Below are 16528 nucleotides of genomic sequence, written 5' to 3'. Positions count from 1 at the left end.
TTTTTTATTAAAATAAAAAATATATTTATTATTTTTTAAAATATTTAATAATTATAATAAAATAAAAATAAATAATTTATATAATTAAATTTATACGAAAATAATAATTAATATAATATAAATTTTTTAAAATTTAAAAAAAAATTTTAATTTAATTAATTATAAATGCGTTAATAATTAACTTTTTCTTAAATTTTAAAAAATAAATTTATACCCGTTTATATATTTATAATTAATTAAATTATTAATTATTTTAACTTATTAATTAATTATTTTTATTTATATATTTATAATTAATTAAATTATTAATTATTTTTATTTAATAATTATATTTAAAATTTATATTTTTAATTATATTTAAATTAATATTAATTTATATTTTATATATTTTAAATTATAATTTTTATTATTTTTTATTTAAATTATAATATAATTTATATAAAATTTAAACGAAAATTTATAAAATTATTAAAAATTAAATATAAAAAATAATTTTAAATTATTTAAAATTATATCTTATATATTATATAAATAATAATAAATATATTATATAATTAATATTATTTTTAATTAAATTAATTATATGTTTAAAAATAAAATATTAATAAAATTACTTTTATATTAAAAGTTAAATTTATATAATAATTTAATAAAATTAATTTAAATTAATATTAAATAAAAAAAACATAATAATATATAATAAAACTTAAATTAATTACATCGACGGTTAATGCTTAAGTTTACCCGAGATGAAAAAAAATAAATGTTCATTTTAAACATCATTATAATAAGTCACGCATGTTCGATTTTAGTCTTTTTTACCCCATTACATCCTACCATGGCTAGCACGTGTGCTAGCCCAGCTTGACGTTAAAAGAAGGTGAAGTTAAGTATAAGCAGAGGAAATTGTTGCGGAATGGAGGAGCCAGGTTGCTAGAGTTGCGGTTATATATCTCGCGGCATGCTAGCTAGTACATTTTAAAATAAGGAAGATAGAAAATAAGCTATACCCCTTATCTCCCTAGTATTATCACGAAAAGCTCTTTGGCGTACCAAGAACCTGGAAGCTATTAACCAACGGCGTAGCGTTTGCCTGCGTGACGCTAAGACGTATCCTGCTCGTCTCGACGGCTGTGTCTAACCTGTTGATACGCTTATATCCCAGCGACGTGCCCGTCACAAGCGTCTTATAAACGCCGTTTACGACAGCCTCAATCGTATACCCACCGATCCTCTGGCCCAAGGCAATATGCTCCTGTGCAATGAAAGCGTCTATAGCGTAGGTCCCGCCTAGATCGACTTCCAGCCATCCCGTTTTCTCTTCGTCGTTAAGTGCCCAATACGTATCTTTGTTGCCGTCGAGCACGTTGGCTGGACCGTAGAGCGTAGCGTTACCATCACGGATGCTGCTTGCGTTTACTGCAAGCCCCGGTCTAAGCAGCTCGCGGTCGAGAAACGCGTCACGTTGGGCTTTAAATTGCAGCAGAATGTCTACGTCACCCTTGGGAATCTGTCCCGTCGTATCGGGCGGGACGTCGAGCAGAAGGTTTACGCTTCGACCTACCGACTGCAGATACATGTTCATCAGGGCATCGGCTGTCTTTGGCTTCTCGTTGGAATGATAGAACCAGCCGTCTCGTATGCGCGCGTCTGCTTCCGCTGGGGTCCAATAGGTACCATCTCGTACGCCCGTTTGCAGCTGCTCGCCTGAATAATGCGGCTGATCCTGAGTCCTGCTGATCGTATGCCAATTCGTCTCCACCGTCACTCCATCCTCATTACCAACCCATCGAGCATCCACGCCCTGGTGACCCCACATGATTGCGCCTGGCTGATTCACACGAATGATATTGCGGAAACCCGTCCAGTTAAACGTCTGCACAGTGTCGGAGCCGCTGTTCCCATCGAGCCATAACTCTGATAACTGAATAGTCGAGCCGTTGCTCAGCCGCATCGTAACCAATTCTGTTAGTTGCTGAGAATAAAGCTGATTATAATCGCCAGCGTTAGCATCGCCAAAAATCTGCGGCTCATCATACAAGGTACCAGTTAGGTTGGGCTTCGGCATAGCTGGATCACGGTGTATATCCCACGGCGACAGATAAATGCCGAACTTGATACCATATTTCTTCGCAGAAGCGGCCGCTAACTGTACGACATCCGCGTTGAGATGTTTTTCCGCGCGATCCTTTGCCCAGTCTCCATTGCCAATCTTATACGTGGTCGTATTCGTATCCCATAGCGCCATGCCATCATGGTGCTTTGCTGTTAGGATCATCCCCGCCATACCAGCATCCGCAAAGGACTTAGCCCACTGATCCGTGTCCAGAGCCGTCGGGCTAAAGACGACGGGGGTGCTCTGACTTCGTCCCCATTCCTCGTCCGTGAAGGTATTAGGCCCGAAGTGGACGAATGCGTAGTATTCCAGCCGATGCCATTCGAGCTGCTGGGCGGATGGTGTCTGCAAATATGCGGTAGGTGGAGCTTGACCATACACCGCGTTCGCCAGCCCACTCACGGTACCGACGAGCAGCAACATCCATCGGTGGCCATTCGCAGGCCGCGATCTTTCTAACATTGCGACCACAGTAGACGGACACGAAGTAGCTTAATACATGCGATAACAGTACGATCTAAGCAGAAAGCGATTGAACCTGCTAAAGTCTACATTGGATAATGACACTCTGGTAATTTGGTGATGTAGTAGATAGGCGTCGTTTCCCCGGATTCTCTTTACGGTACCGGGCGGGGATTCTTCGATGCCGTAACCGACAGGGACCGTGACTGGTGGAAGCCGGTCTGAGATTTGCCGTATTCCATTTTAGGAAGTTGCCCAGAAATTGAATGAAAGAGTAGTGCTGAGGGCCTCTCTTTTGAGAGTAAATTGACCTTATGAAGGGGGATAGTGAGTAGATATATAAAACTAAGAAAATATTTTATAACTACTGGAATTATTAAATAGGAGAATATTGACTTTGATTAGTTGATGTAGTCCATAACTTCAAACTTATGATGGGTAACTACTTGGTAACTACCTTGTAATTTACTGAAGTTATGTCTTACATAGTGTAGTTGGATGAGATCTCACTTAAGAATCATCTAGATCTAGATCGTAACCTAGGTAGTGTAGAAGTTGCTAGTAGCAAAAATGAGCAAATCGTGTTGTCAAAGAAGCCGAAGCTTACACCATATCACGTGATGACGTCATATCCAAGGATCATGCCATCGGGTTTAGCAAGCTCGTCCGACCTTTACTGTTAGCTAAGGTGACACTAAACACCCTGCCGGATGGGTAACGGCTAACTGGGAAACTCCATGCGGCACAAAGTATTTTCTTGACGTTTAACTTCCAACAAATTCCACATAATAATAAACAATAAACAACAAATATCCAGACCTATAGAAGATCTTTTTCCGAACCTCAATTGGCCCGCATAGACACTACATACCTCCGTCCCATCCTCCTAGGTCCTACCGCATAAAGATGTTCGCCAGATCAGCTTTTCGCGCGGCCCAGCCGCTGAAGCGGGTAAGTACAATATCTGCAGTCATCATACTACAGCTTTATCCGAAGCTCCGAGTTTAACTATTTAACTTTCAAGAGCTTGAAATAAGTCTCAATTGCGCCGAATCCCATGCTAACATACGCTTTTTGTACTCTAGAATCTCCTCTCGCGCACATACGCTACTGAGCCCGCCAAGAGCGGCTCTTCAAAGACTCTTCTCTACACATTGGGCGCTGTTGGTGTCGCAGGTGCCGGCTATTGGTACTATTCGGGACAGAGTGCCGGTTCGGTCGCGAGTAAGGTCAAGGACGTCGCAAGCAGCTCGCCCAAGAAGGCCTTCCAGGGCGGCGACCAGGGCTTCATCTCCCTGTTGCTGAAAGACGTCCAGCCCATCAACCATAACACCAAGAAATTCATTTTCAAGCTGCCCGAGGATGACCAGGTCTCGGGTCTGACTATAGCCAGCGCCCTGCTTACCAAGTTCCAGAACGAGGGCCAGAAGCCTGTCGTACGGCCATACACGCCTACGAGCGATGAGGGCAAGTCCCCTCTATGAAGATCAGACGAAAAGAACTCTAGCTAATACGCAGGGCGCATAGATGCCAAGGGCTACATCGAGCTAATCGTGAAGAAGTACCCCAATGGTCCTATGTCGACGCATCTACACGACATGGTGCCCGGGCAGCGCCTGGACTTCAAGGGCCCGCTACCCAAGTACCCGTGGACCCCGAATAAGCACGACCACATCGCGCTGATCGCCGGTGGCACGGGAATCACACCCATGTATCAGCTGACCCGCGCAATTTTCAAGAACCCCGACGACAAGACCAAGGTCACGCTTGTCTTCGGCAACATCTCCGAGGAAGACATCCTGCTCAAGAACGAGTTCGCAGAGCTCGAGAACACGTATCCCAACCGCTTCCGCGCCTTCTACGTCCTGGATAACCCTCCTAAGGAGTGGAAAGGCGCCAAGGGGTATATCAACAAGGACCTCCTGAAGACCGTCCTACCTGAGCCCAAGAGCGAGAACATCAAGATATTCGTGTGCGGTCCTCCAGGCCTGTATAAGGCTATCTCTGGTACGAAGGTCAGCCCGTCAGATCAGGGCGAGCTGTCCGGTATCCTCAAGGAACTGGGTTACTCCAAGGACCAGGTTTACAAGTTCTAAGTTGTTTAGGTTTTTTTGGGCGGCGAGCGCATAGAAAGCTCGGGTATAGAACTAAACTAGCCTAATATTGGCTTGAGAACGAAGGCGTCGGCGTGTTCGCGCGATTCCTTTTGTTTCTGCTTTGTGAGAGAAAGAACTCTTGCGGGGATGATAGATTTGTTCCTCTTTCAACCCATCCGCCTGTATTTCGTAGCTTAACCTCACATACGGAGTATCTCAAAAAACCAAACCCATACGACATTTTCTTTGCTATTTGCGCAATTGGTGATATGTCTTAGGTTTCTATGTCGTCTGACGAGTTGGTCGGATATCCGGCACGCCCCCTTCTCTCACGATGCTATTTGCTCAGCCAGCCATCGATCGATCAAACCCCGAACGACGGGTGCAGCCTTGTCGGTGACCTTCGTTGAGGGGAATTGCAATGAGGCATGGTCATCTTGTCTCTGGAACATCGACAATACAGTATCGTTACTATCGCCTACCTCGCCAAGACTCCTCTACATCTAAATTGATAATTGCTGGGCCTCTTTGCTTTCCTGTAACTAAGTATCGACCTATGATGTGCAGTCTCGGATCCAATCTCCAAAGATAGTAAATAGCTCGCCGCGGAATCGCTCAAACGCGCGCGCATGCTAGTAGTACAGACTATTCTATTACCACTGGAAAACTGCATGGATAGGAATAACGAATACGATACCAATAATAGCATGCTATGCAGGTCAGTCTTACGTACTATTTACTTTACTTTTCCACGCCGAATCTTAAGAGAACTATATCACGACATAGAGAAGGGGCGCTTCTAGACTTGGCTCGTGGCGTCCGATAATTAAGCTTCGACAACACGCGTAAGCGCAATTTCGTTCCTAAGCCGCGGGTGTAGTCTACGATGCGAGTATCTCAGGAGGTGGTTTAGTTTACGTACTCGATGGGACGGAACACGGGCATGCCATGGCGGACATATGTACGTAGAGGCAAAGCAGACTAGCAGACAGATGGGGTCTAGAAGGGTCATGCCAAACCATGATGCGAGGCGGGAACAGCCGCCCGGTCTAGGAACCAGGAGGGCCAAGGCGCTATATGCTTACGCGCTCGATGATAGCTTGCTCTTTTGCCTTGGCTGCTTTTCCTGCGCCCTCGGCGGACTTGGCTGCGGCAGTAGTAGACGGAAATTAGACGTCAAGAAATTAGATAGGTAGGATTGGTAGTGCGGCCCCCATCGTCAGATATCATCTTTCAGCTTCGGGCGCGTCGGGCGTCTCCCGCGCAGGGAGCGATAATATATGCTGCATGCCGTGGAACAAGGCCGTCTCGTTACTAGGCCACCTGCCTACTTACCAATCGATTCCCTAGGAAGAGGGGATTCTAAGTTAGAAATCCCCTTTCCCACCTCCCTACACATAGTGGTTGTGGTAGTAGCTTCTTGAAAGTTGCCGTAGCTATCTCCCATGCCGGCTAAAGTCCCCTTGAGCGCGCCGAAATGTGGCCGATAAAGATGAATAGCTGGAGCTGGGCCGCGATTCCATACATACACGCGTGGCTACCTCGCCATATAACACCATGCTGCGTTCTCTGCTCTTGGCATCGGGCGATTTGCTACGGAATCCACGTGCGAAAGGGGGAAAGGGGGGCAGCTGGACGACGAGGGAGTTCTTATTGGTTTCTGCGGTTGGTTACACGATGATTGGCGACATACGCCTGCCGATTGACGAAATGACTGGTTTAATTTTCCGCGCTGAAGGGACAGATGGTATGGTGTAGTGCCGGGTTAAAGTCGAGAGCGGGTGGGTTCCTCGATCACATAGATCCGGGGTACGTTCTGCTTTCTCGACCAGCTTGGGTAGCTACCGACCAGTCCTTTGGCCCAGGTGGATCTGGGGAAGCGAAAAGGAATGTGGGAATGAAGGTAGCATCGAGGCGAATTTAACCAGCCGCAGGTTTGGATTCGGCGTTTAGCGAGAGGCGCCCCGGAAGACTGGAAATGAAGCTCCCCTCCTTGCGTATGGGGACGGACAATCCAGAATACCGAGTTAATTAAGTGGCTTCATGTTGCCGTACCGCACGTAGGACCTAGGTAGATAGGGGTAGTACATCAAGGTTCATCTGATCGCAGCGCCGTTGCTAAGCGAACGTAATACTGACTCAATGAACCACATACTCGGGTTCTGAGCACGGCGTCGTAAACTCAAATTCCACGAACCCGCACAATTAACGTCGGTTAGCCAGGCACTTAAGACTTAGATGCAGGAACAATGTTGTACTGGCTGCGTCCATCCGATTTGCGATTTGGTGTATAGTATAGACCATGTAAAAGTTTATGTAAGAGACACAAGTTGTTGTTCAAGATTAAAAGCTAATAAGTTGTAAGATTGTGGTTGAAGAGTTCAAGAGGCCACGAGCCCCAAGTCACGTATTTTCTAGAGGAAAGTGGAAAAAACATCAAATCGCAATGTGATTGCGGTTTCTTTGAATCAAAATTCATGAGATGCAACGCGATTTCCTTAATTTTCTTGCAAAGTTACTGGCCGGCCCCTGAGCCCCAACTGTATGACGTCAATCCCGTCTAGGCGAAGTTCAGTGGCCGGGAAGTCCGTATATCGTCATTGTATAATTCGAATCGTGAATTGACAAGTTGTTGTTGTTGTTCTGCTGTTATTTGTTGGAATTCCAAATCAATGCTAAGATTTTTATTTTATTTTATTTTATTTTAATGCGCATCTCAACGCGTCGTAATAATTGCTTCGCTACCAATATAGCACTCAACTAGGTTCACTTACACGTAACAATGGAGGCAAAACACCAAAATAGCCAACGACGACGGCCGGGGAAAAGTCCACCGAAAGCATTTAGAGAACACTTATTTCATTCTCTACTCAATTATGCCGGCCCGTATAGCGTAGGAATAATGGAGATAGAAGTGCCGGTACGCGAGCCGCGCACGTTCTCACGTATTAAGCACAACCATATGCATGCGCTACGGATGGATACGGTCCTCTTCTCAATATACTATCCATGCGACCCTTCGTCCTACGCGCAGAGCAGGGGGAAGAGACCGTCAAAAGCCACGTGGCTACCGAGGCCGCGCACCTTGACGAGTAAAGGGTACGCAAAGTTCTTTAGTATGCCACAATTGCCTGTTACGGCTTATATCGCGGCTACGAGTATGTTCACTAAGCTGCCCGCTTTCCGGAATGCCAAGCTTGCCGGAGACCGCCCCGGTGACTGCGCCGGTGCTGCATCTCGCTCATCGCTTGGTGCCCATAGCCAAGACACTTTGACGGGAAGTGGGGACAAGCCCAAGTTCCCAGTTATTTTCTTCAGTCACGGATCAGGGGGTTCTCGAACGTGTTATAGTATAGTATATGGGGAGCTTGCTGGCAACGGTTTTATTATCGTCGCAGTAGAACACCGCGATGGAAGCGGTGCACGTTCCTATGTCAATATTCCGCCAAGCGGCGAGCTGGCAGACGGTCTAAAGATTAACAACACAAACCCGAAACGCTTTTACAAAGTCGATTATATTTTCCCTCCAGATAATGCTCTAGATACGTCACCTAATAATGCCCGAGGTGTGGATACTGAACTTAGGCACGCCCAAATCGAAATGCGCATGTCTGAGATTGGAGAGGCGTACTATGTCCTTGAGCTCCTCAATAACGGCCAGGGGGACTTGGTCTACAAGAATAATTTGAGAAAAAAAGGCAATGCTGGGTCGAGCTCTAAAGGTCTAGAAGTTATCAATTGGTCTGATTGTGATGGTAGACTTCTCTTATCGAACGTCACGGTAATGGGACACCCTTTCGGTGGAGCGACGACAGTCGAAATCGTTCGTCAGAATGACCGTTTCCCCTATATTGGTCAAGGTATCTTCCGTGATGCATGGGGACAGGCCACGCCAAAAGTAGGAGAAGTTACTCACCAATCCCTACGCAAGCCTCTCTTAGCCATCAACTCTGAGGCATTCATGCACTGGCCTGAAAGCTTTAGGAGAATATGTGATATTGGAAAAGAAGCGAGAAATGGAGGGGCTCTCTGCTGGGTGCTCACCATCAAAGGGTCTACCCACCTTTCTCAAACTAATTTTGCCATGCTATATCCTCATTGGATGTCTTTTTTTATGAAAACAATGGTAAATCCTAAAAGAGCAGTAGCCCTAACCGTAAACTCTTCCTTGGAATTCTTGAGTCGAGTCCTGCCTCCTGCTCTCACACTTGGAAATGCCTGGGTTAATGAAGGAATCTTGAAGACGAAAGTTCTTATTGCAGGCGAACTGCCACGCGAACATCAACCCGATGGCAAGTTGATAGCTTCTCGTCTTAGGATATTTAATGAGTTACGGATCCGTACGGTCAATTGGGTTCGACGAGAACCTAAGGAATCAGTTGCTACTTATATAAAAGGCAGGCCGCTGATAGGTCTGGTGAACTTCCCGCTTGGGAGCGAGGTTTGGATGCATCTCAGTCCAGACGAAGAAAACCGGCAATATCCGATTCGGTTGAGCCAGGAAGTTTAGGTACCTAAGAAAAACGGTACAGTCCACTCCTCCTACGACCTCTCGCGATTTGTTGCTTTCCGGTGCTTACGTAGAAGACAGAGTAGCCCCGCCGTATACGTCGGAGATACCACACGGTAAGAATCCGCATGTTCAATGAAGTTAGTATCGAAATGAGGACCATGATTGATATTGATGCTAGCATCATACATGAAGCATGCAGCAATAGCGTCAAATAGCTGTTCTCGCCCCAATGCGAACAGGGATGTCGACTGTGGCTCAAGAGGGCCAAGACCCTATAAGAAGCAACCCGAGCTGAGGCTCTCACCATCTAAGGGAGATTTTTAACGCCTTAAAATGCAGCCCAATTCAGGTGCAGGATTGCAGGATCTTCTGGAATTTTTTTCAGTCGCCCGAAAAGCTCGCTAGTCGTTAAGAGCTGAATACAATAGGTTCCGGATCTGCCCATAGGTACGTAGCGAACCATACGTTCTCAATCCTTGAAATTTCGTCAGATCTCGCCCGATCCGTCTCTCGAAAGGGATAATGCGATGCAATGCGATGTCATAGCTCTAAAGGGGGGCCGAATGCTTCGCGAAACGCTACCCGTTTGCCGGTCTAGAACGGAATCACCTAATGAAATTTTCTTATGCTACAATTAGCCCATCTGGACGTTTGAGCTCATTATATTTAATAGAGTTGTAGCTATTGTGGAATAGCTTGCGCGTCGTCGACTAGGGAGAGGCTGATAATTCAAGCATCTCGTTGTTGGCTTCTAGCCGTGCCCGGATTCTATAACCCAGGCCGTCACCATTTTGTAGTTGCATTGCGTGCAAACCCATGCAAGGAAAATTGACAGGCGTGGCGAAATGTGGAGTTGGAGGGCAGCTAGAAGATGGAATCAGAATCAAGCGTACATACTTCTAGCATACTGCTAGCGAATCGACATCGCATCGGTGCGCTAAACGGCTATTTCGGTTAAAATACTGTTCCTATGAGATGGATTCTCATCGTGAGAATATAAATCCTTTTTTTTCCTCGACGCGCGCTTGAATTGGGAAGAGGTTGTCTTGGCATTTCCGGGTGAATACTATTATTTTTGACCCTTCTTACTAAGAGTAGAAAAGACTTGTCGATCATGGCCTGGATTGTGTATAGCAGTAAATAAGCCCCTCCTCCGAAGTCCAGGCTGAACGCAAAGATTCGACGGCAGTAATGTTTTTTTAAGATGGGCAAGCAGTAAACCGACCTCGTCTTCTTGCCGCCTGAGATGGCCGTGTTACGAATCTGTTAAATTAAGTGGTTTAACATGTGTAACTAGGATCCGAAGCTTGATAATAATATAATTTTGAAGCGCTAGAGATTATATAGAAGACCTAAGAGAATCGTGCAAGGTTTACAAGACGCTTGGTAGTGAGGAACACGAGCTATCACACCTCGAAAAAATATGTTTTCGTCAGAGCTCGTATTGTTTAGAGACGGCGGATAGTATACAATGTACATCGCCACTTATAATGTTAAATTATCTGGAAGCAGCCGCCTCGTAACCAACCGGATAGCAACTACATGGTGGCGCTAATGCCCACGGGGCAAACGACTACCTAATTCGACAGAACACTTTGAAGATAAACTCACGCTAGGAAGGTAGTATACATAGATGGAAGTAGCTACATAAACCGTACAGTTGTCATCCGACAATGCCTCCCTATATGTAGGTACCTACATCATGTAGAAGTAAACGTATCGGGCAGCTACATGCTTCAATGCTCTCCAACGAGAAATAAACGTATGCCTTCTTGAGATTCAAGCGCTCTTAGAGCATCAACTTATTTGATGACATACATGTCTTTATTAATGTCAGAAAGTTATTAAGCAAATACAATTAAGAGAGATATGTCATAAATTTAGAAATGTCAAGCAACTTGCCGAATGGCCTAGTTATTTTCTGACAAGGCGTACTGCATCTCGGCTTACTTGTACGTCAATAGCTTGCGGACCATCCTTTTATCTATGGTGGCAGTGGAGATCGTAAAGATGCAACTGGCCGAACGAGGGACAGGTACTTGCACTCACGTAATTCCAATGTTCGATGTTGGTTCAGGATAATAATAATTATTGTACCTACCTCCAACGTAGCTGGTATTTTCTGTTTTTAACCTCCCTTGGTGACTTCGTGTTGGCGTAATTCAATCGAATACCAATCTGACGTTAGGTGCTTGTGGGTAGTAGAATGGTGGTTGAATTCCTATATTCTATTGGGACTCACGGAGGTACCTAAAACGAAGTACCTACCTACATAACACAGCATGCCCACATAGGAGATCAGCTACTAACGGATGACGGACGATAGGGCGGTGCAATCCCTGTACCCGGGCCGTACTAATACCAGGACCAGTACCGACGGTTTTCTGTTTTTGGCATCAATTGCAGTCCACTTAAGCTCTTAAAATCCAATCGTCGCAGTTCATCAGCAGAGGGAAGGGTCGATTAAAGCTTAAAGTTTAACACTGATTAGTTAGACTGCTTAACCTAGTCGACTTATCAGGCCCCGATAGACCGTTTCTGTTCCCCATCTCGTGTAAATCATAGGTCCACGATGTTCCCTGTTCCTTTGCTTGTCTTCGATTGGTAACTTGCATACGATGTGTCTACCCTGAAGGTGAATGGAAATCACAGTACATACATAGAAAACAAACACCTTCTCGTTCTCGTTACTCTTTTTTTTGTCGCTTGTTCTTCTCCTTTTCTAATGATTAATTTTTGAATCAATCCGACTGGACCTTTAGTCCTGCCATTCGTTTTCATACCATATTGAGAGCGTCTATCTAATGTTCAATACATACGCGACAAGCCTTGTATCTACCTAGGTAGTTAATTCGATCTGAATCTGATTTGACCCATCCGCTGGCCCCACGACGCCTGGGGACGCTTGGGAGGAGTGCGCCTCGTTCGTTAGCTCACCAAACCACCAAGCTCTATGTTCGTGATATCTAAGCCCACCTACTATATGTCTCTCCTTGCTTGCTTCGTCCCAGCCGCCTTCTTCCCGCTCTCCTAGCCTTCCCTGGTAAGCAAAAACAGACGAATAAGCGAGCAGATCCGGCCCAGCTAATGTAGCTACTATCAGTTGAGAAAGTTCCGGGATCCAGGTATAAACCCGGCTATACGGACATACGCATCTGGAAAGCCAAGACCAGCGGGATATATTCTTTTCTCTCTCCCCCTTCCCTACTTACACGCACGCTCGCTGCCGCTTCCCGGGCCTTCTATGATTAGAGGACCCGACCAGAAATAGCAACTATCCAGTTGGCTTATTTTCTTACCAAACGTGCTGCATCTCGACCCGCGGCGATCCGGCCCTTTATCCCAGCGCTCATTTCCAACTTCTCCCGATCGATACGTAGAATACCTGGCATACCTGGCAGCCGAGTTTCTGGTCTAAGAAAACTATTACCATTGCCTTGTTACGCACCGGTTGACGCGTAAGCCTCAATATGACCAAAGTACAGAAGTCAGACACAGGCCTACCTTCTAGGTCTGACAGCTTCTTGAAAATGCTGGACCTGGAGAAAAGGTACAAGGTATGTCAATTTCTCGGCATGCAACCCTCCTTTTACACCCTTTTTAGACACACCATTTCCCCTTTCTCCGTCTTAACCCCTCCGCTATCCGATGTACCATTAATACGCCGTCTGCTCACGTCTTATAGATGCAACGTATCCAAGGTCATGCCCCCGCGACGATCACATCGCCAAGTACAAGTTCACCCTCCGCCCAGCCAGATAAACCGTTTAAGGCTCGGCGTGCGAGCGGACATCCTCCGCTTTCCCACCAAATCCAGATAATGAAAGCCGTACGGCGGAGCTCTGCTCTCCCTTCGCTTTCGATATCTATACCTCCTTCAGACGAAGACCCCGCCGTGACGACGAATGGACCTCCCGGAGACCTACAACCGAAAAAGGAGGAGCGCACTAAAACGGTGACATTCTCGGGTCCCGAGGCAGAGGACGACGGCGATTCTTCTGACCAGTCTTCCATCTGCCAATCACCTAGTTGGGAACAGTACGGACGGAAGAAAAAGAAGAAGCCCAAGAAGCAGGACGTGGACGCGGGCAAAAAAAGTGAGGAAAAATCCGCGAACACTCTGAAGAAAAAGGGAAACAAGCTGAGCAAGGTTCCGCCGCCAAACTTTCAAGGGGTCGAGTCTTTGATGACGGCGGACCGCTCACAATCAGCCCCTGAGCTAGACCTCTTTCTTAAATCTAACGCTGCTAAACTAGATACTCCCATTCCAACGCCACCAAACGAAATGGCCAACCAAAAACTTGACAGCAGGCCGAAGAGCAAAGGCTTCTTATCTGGGTTCCGATTACAACATGGGAATGTCGCAGCTGTCCAGAAAATCCTTGATGGCCAGCGAACGAGCAGCGATGAAAACCATTCCGGAGGGTCACATATGTTGAAACCTCAAAACGCCGCCCCAGTAGATTCTAACTTTATAAATCCTCGAAAGCCTCCTTCGATTGGGTCGGCCGTCTCGACTTCAACTCGCTCCATTTCTTCTCTGGACCAACTTCCGTCAAGCGCTCGGAATTCATCCGGTTCAAGCCATGGTCGTTCACAATCATTACTCTCGTCCACCTTAAATAAGCTGAAAGGTCCATCCTATCTCTACTATCGCCCCCCCGAAATGTCCAATGGCATCCAATTCAAGCGCCCGAGCAGCTCCCACGAACCGGACATTACTACCAGCTGGTTGGACGACAAGCCTTCAAAACGACCCGTGGTGCAACAGCCAAAACGCCCTAAAGAGAGCCCATTGAAATCGGTAGAGCCTACCCAAAAACTTCCTGAGTTTTCGTTTCCGCCAAAACCCCAACATACTACTACTCAACCTACGGTAGAAGTCATGGCTCGTAGCACTCGACCTCAAGCACGAATAGAGGATCCGGGAGACGCTGGTAACGGATACGAGACACCAGAGCCTAACTCATACCGCGGTCGTCGTATTCAAACGCCACAGAATCGCGTGCCGAGTCGAGAAGTAGCTATGGAGAGAGAGAGGCGATCTCGACCCGAGCGTGCACCTCGGGCCCCAAGGCAGCCGGTCGAATACGTAGAGAATAATGAAGATATACCTCAACAGGCTGAGCAGCTTCGTCGAAGACTCGAGTCGAAGTACCACATCAAGCAACAGATGAATGGATATGTGCAGCCGCAAGTAGAAAGTTGGGTGGAGTCTGAGCACAGTCCGGGGCTGGGGCCGTCTAGCCAGCAAGAATCCACAAATATCGACAATGAAAAACTCAGCCACGCAGAGCTTAGCTTCAGTAGGGACGAAGAAGATGATAGGGGATCTATCGGCACCCATGCATCAACGATTCGACCAGTTTCTCGAAGACAAGGACGTAGTTCCCCTCCGACGGACGGGAGGAAGCACGTCACTTTCCCATCCAACCCAAACACGATCGGGAGAGCTGTCACGTCTGGTTCGGCCGACGAAGAAGTGCGAGTACCTGTCACGGAGCCACCAAAACCAAATAAGTCGGCCGAAGTAGGGGAGGTCATACCGGCAGGAAAACCGCCAAGGCTAGACAGATCCGCCGATTACTTCACCTTCGTCAATCAGTCATATGCTCCTCCCTCTCTAGAGCTACGGTCGCCAAATGATGGTAAATTCCCATCGCCGCGAATCGACGAAGAACCCGAAGAAGAGGATGACTTAGATCATATATTACAGCATATTCCGGTTAGGAATGGCAACGAAGTTGCCTCGCCGTCCGAATACCCAAGTCAAACTACTATGTCAAGTTCGAACGTCACTAGTAGGATTATAAGACAAAAGCCAGCTAAGGACTCACCTTCTCTCTCTTCTCATTATTCCGATAGCGATGTACCAGCACTCGAACGCCTAGGCATATCGCCGAAAGCCGCAAGGATTCTCGCCGGGGTAGAAACATCCAGCACATCGACTTCTCAATCAAATACGGATCCCAGTAGGACCAACTCAGAGAGGTCGTCATCTTCCACATGCGACGATACTCCTCCGTCGCCGGTCATTGAACCGACACCTGACAGTTCTCGAGTGCGGGCGCAAAAAGAGCTTGCGATCCCCCGGGCGGACGTTCATGACAGGGCTCCGCGAAGGACCTACCGACCCCCAGCTGTGGAGTTGCCTTCGAAAAACACCTCGCGGTCTACTAGTAGAGATGTAGTCGGCCAGGATGATAGCTGGAGCCGAACAGCATTGCCAATAGATCTTGAAAATGATTCCGTTGCCGCATCCAAGTTGAACGGTCTAACATCCAGCCCGCACCTAGTGCCAAGCCCTACCTCAGCCTCTTTTACAGAGGACATCAGGGAAACTCCAGACGAGGACGAACTTACGGATAGGAACCCGGACCAACATTCCTTGCCGCCTAGGGCTCAATCTGCTCTTGACGTCCATCCAACGAATTTCTTGCCGGATTTAAGGCATCAGTCTCTACAACAGAAGAGAATGAAAGATATTACAATATCAGCCAGTCTACCTAACACGCCACCGCCGGAAATAGCCGACGGGGCTCCTCGAAAATCCGCGTTGAGAACGTCTCGCAAGAATAGTGCTAACAGCGATGAAACTTCTACCGTAGTCTCTCCTGGTGCCGCTTACCTCCAAGAGGCCCGAAAGGCCGCACCGATTCCGCCCAATTCTACTTCCCGGGCGTTGCGACCGCACTACGCGCATAAAAACTCGTCCACTAATATCAAAAGCGCCGGGGCTTCGGATGGCCGATCGGAACCTCTCGCTAAAATGTTAGTTGAATGCTGTAGTTGCAAGTTCTTTCACGATATGCCCTCGAGGGTGTACGAATGCATGGCTAAGCCCGACTCGCTTGTCGAAGACAAATTGCTTGGTGTTTCGGCTACCATCACCACGATGGTCAAGTGCCCGTGGTGCGGGCATGGCATGAGTACACAGTGCTGTTCCGGCTATGCCGCAGTGGTCTACCTTAAGGAAAAGCTCCACGGAAAATAAGAAGGGTGATGGAGTGTCCCATTAGACTTCCACAAAGGTCTCAGGGATGTGTTATAACTACCGAGTACAAGTTCAAGTCGGTCCTTGAAAATGTCGGGGAACTAAATTCTCTTTCCGGTTTTCTTTGTAACTGGCCAATAAGTTAGCATCTGTCTGCTTTGCATATTTCTTTAGCCGAAGCGTATTAAGCTCGTCTTAAAGATTCCATCCTATGTTGCATTATCATAATCAGCTTCGGAGTAAGATGGCTGAAAAAAGTTTTGGGAGGTTTAATTTTTCCTGTTTCTATGATCGAATGATATCGCCTTGTGCTTCGCGCTGGGGGCCAAGAGCAAGGTCAACCTGGG

The 16528-nt window shown here is 46.8% G+C and overlaps 4 protein-coding genes across 4 annotated transcripts; 3 read left to right on the top strand and 1 right to left on the bottom strand.

Moving 5' to 3' along the window:
• Window positions 1-672: 672 nt before the first annotated feature.
• F5Y00DRAFT_249926 (glycoside hydrolase family 29 protein) lies at window positions 673-3104 on the bottom strand. Its single transcript, XM_048009662.1, has one exon. The coding sequence runs from the start codon at window positions 2576-2578 to the stop codon at window positions 1031-1033; it is 1548 nt and encodes a 515-aa protein (XP_047859867.1). The 5' UTR covers window positions 2579-3104; the 3' UTR covers window positions 673-1030.
• Window positions 3105-3285: 181 nt separating this feature from the next.
• Window positions 3286-4913, top strand: F5Y00DRAFT_220711 (ferredoxin reductase-like protein). Its single transcript, XM_048005651.1, has 3 exons — window positions 3286-3529; window positions 3664-4045; window positions 4106-4913. Exons 1-3 carry the CDS (start codon window positions 3485-3487, stop codon window positions 4672-4674), a joined length of 996 nt encoding a protein of 331 aa, XP_047859866.1. The 5' UTR covers window positions 3286-3484; the 3' UTR covers window positions 4675-4913.
• A 2425-nt stretch (window positions 4914-7338) lies between these two features.
• On the top strand, window positions 7339-9200 carry F5Y00DRAFT_274752. Its single transcript, XM_048013414.1, has one exon. It carries the CDS (start codon window positions 7457-7459, stop codon window positions 9182-9184), a length of 1728 nt encoding a protein of 575 aa, XP_047859865.1. The 5' UTR covers window positions 7339-7456; the 3' UTR covers window positions 9185-9200.
• Window positions 9201-12657: 3457 nt separating this feature from the next.
• F5Y00DRAFT_267083 (uncharacterized protein) lies at window positions 12658-16181 on the top strand (the record flags this gene model as incomplete). The annotated part of the gene is made up of 2 exons (XM_048012026.1): window positions 12658-12744; window positions 12873-16181. 2 exons carry the CDS (start codon window positions 12658-12660, stop codon window positions 16179-16181), a joined length of 3396 nt encoding a protein of 1131 aa, XP_047859864.1.
• Between the last annotated feature and the right edge of the window lie 347 nt (window positions 16182-16528).

This window comes from Daldinia vernicosa (assembly GCF_022497035.1).
Source record: "Daldinia vernicosa strain CBS 139.73 unplaced genomic scaffold F5Y00scaffold_93, whole genome shotgun sequence".
In the NCBI taxonomy this organism is placed as follows: Eukaryota; Fungi; Ascomycota; class Sordariomycetes; order Xylariales; family Hypoxylaceae; genus Daldinia; species Daldinia vernicosa.
The sequence above is the reverse complement of the archived record's forward strand: the minus strand, read 5'-3'. Positions and strand labels throughout refer to the sequence as shown.

What these genes read in the sequence shown, in the direction of transcription:
- F5Y00DRAFT_220711 (XM_048005651.1), top strand. Translation starts at nt 3,485, where the DNA reads ATGTTCGCCAGATCAGCTTTTCGCGCGGCCCAGCCGCTGAAGCGG. An exon ending in CGGCCCAGCCGCTGAAGCGG is followed by an intron (nt 3,530 to 3,663) that starts GTAAGTACAATA and finishes TTTGTACTCTAG; the next exon opens with AATCTCCTCTCGCGCACATA. An exon ending in CACGCCTACGAGCGATGAGG is followed by an intron (nt 4,046 to 4,105) that starts GCAAGTCCCCTC and finishes CAGGGCGCATAG; the next exon opens with ATGCCAAGGGCTACATCGAG.
- F5Y00DRAFT_274752 (XM_048013414.1), top strand. Translation starts at nt 7,457, where the DNA reads ATGGAGGCAAAACACCAAAATAGCCAACGACGACGGCCGGGGAAAAGT.
- F5Y00DRAFT_249926 (XM_048009662.1), bottom strand. Translation starts at nt 2,578, where the DNA reads ATGTTAGAAAGATCGCGGCCTGCGAATGGCCACCGATGGATGTTGCTG.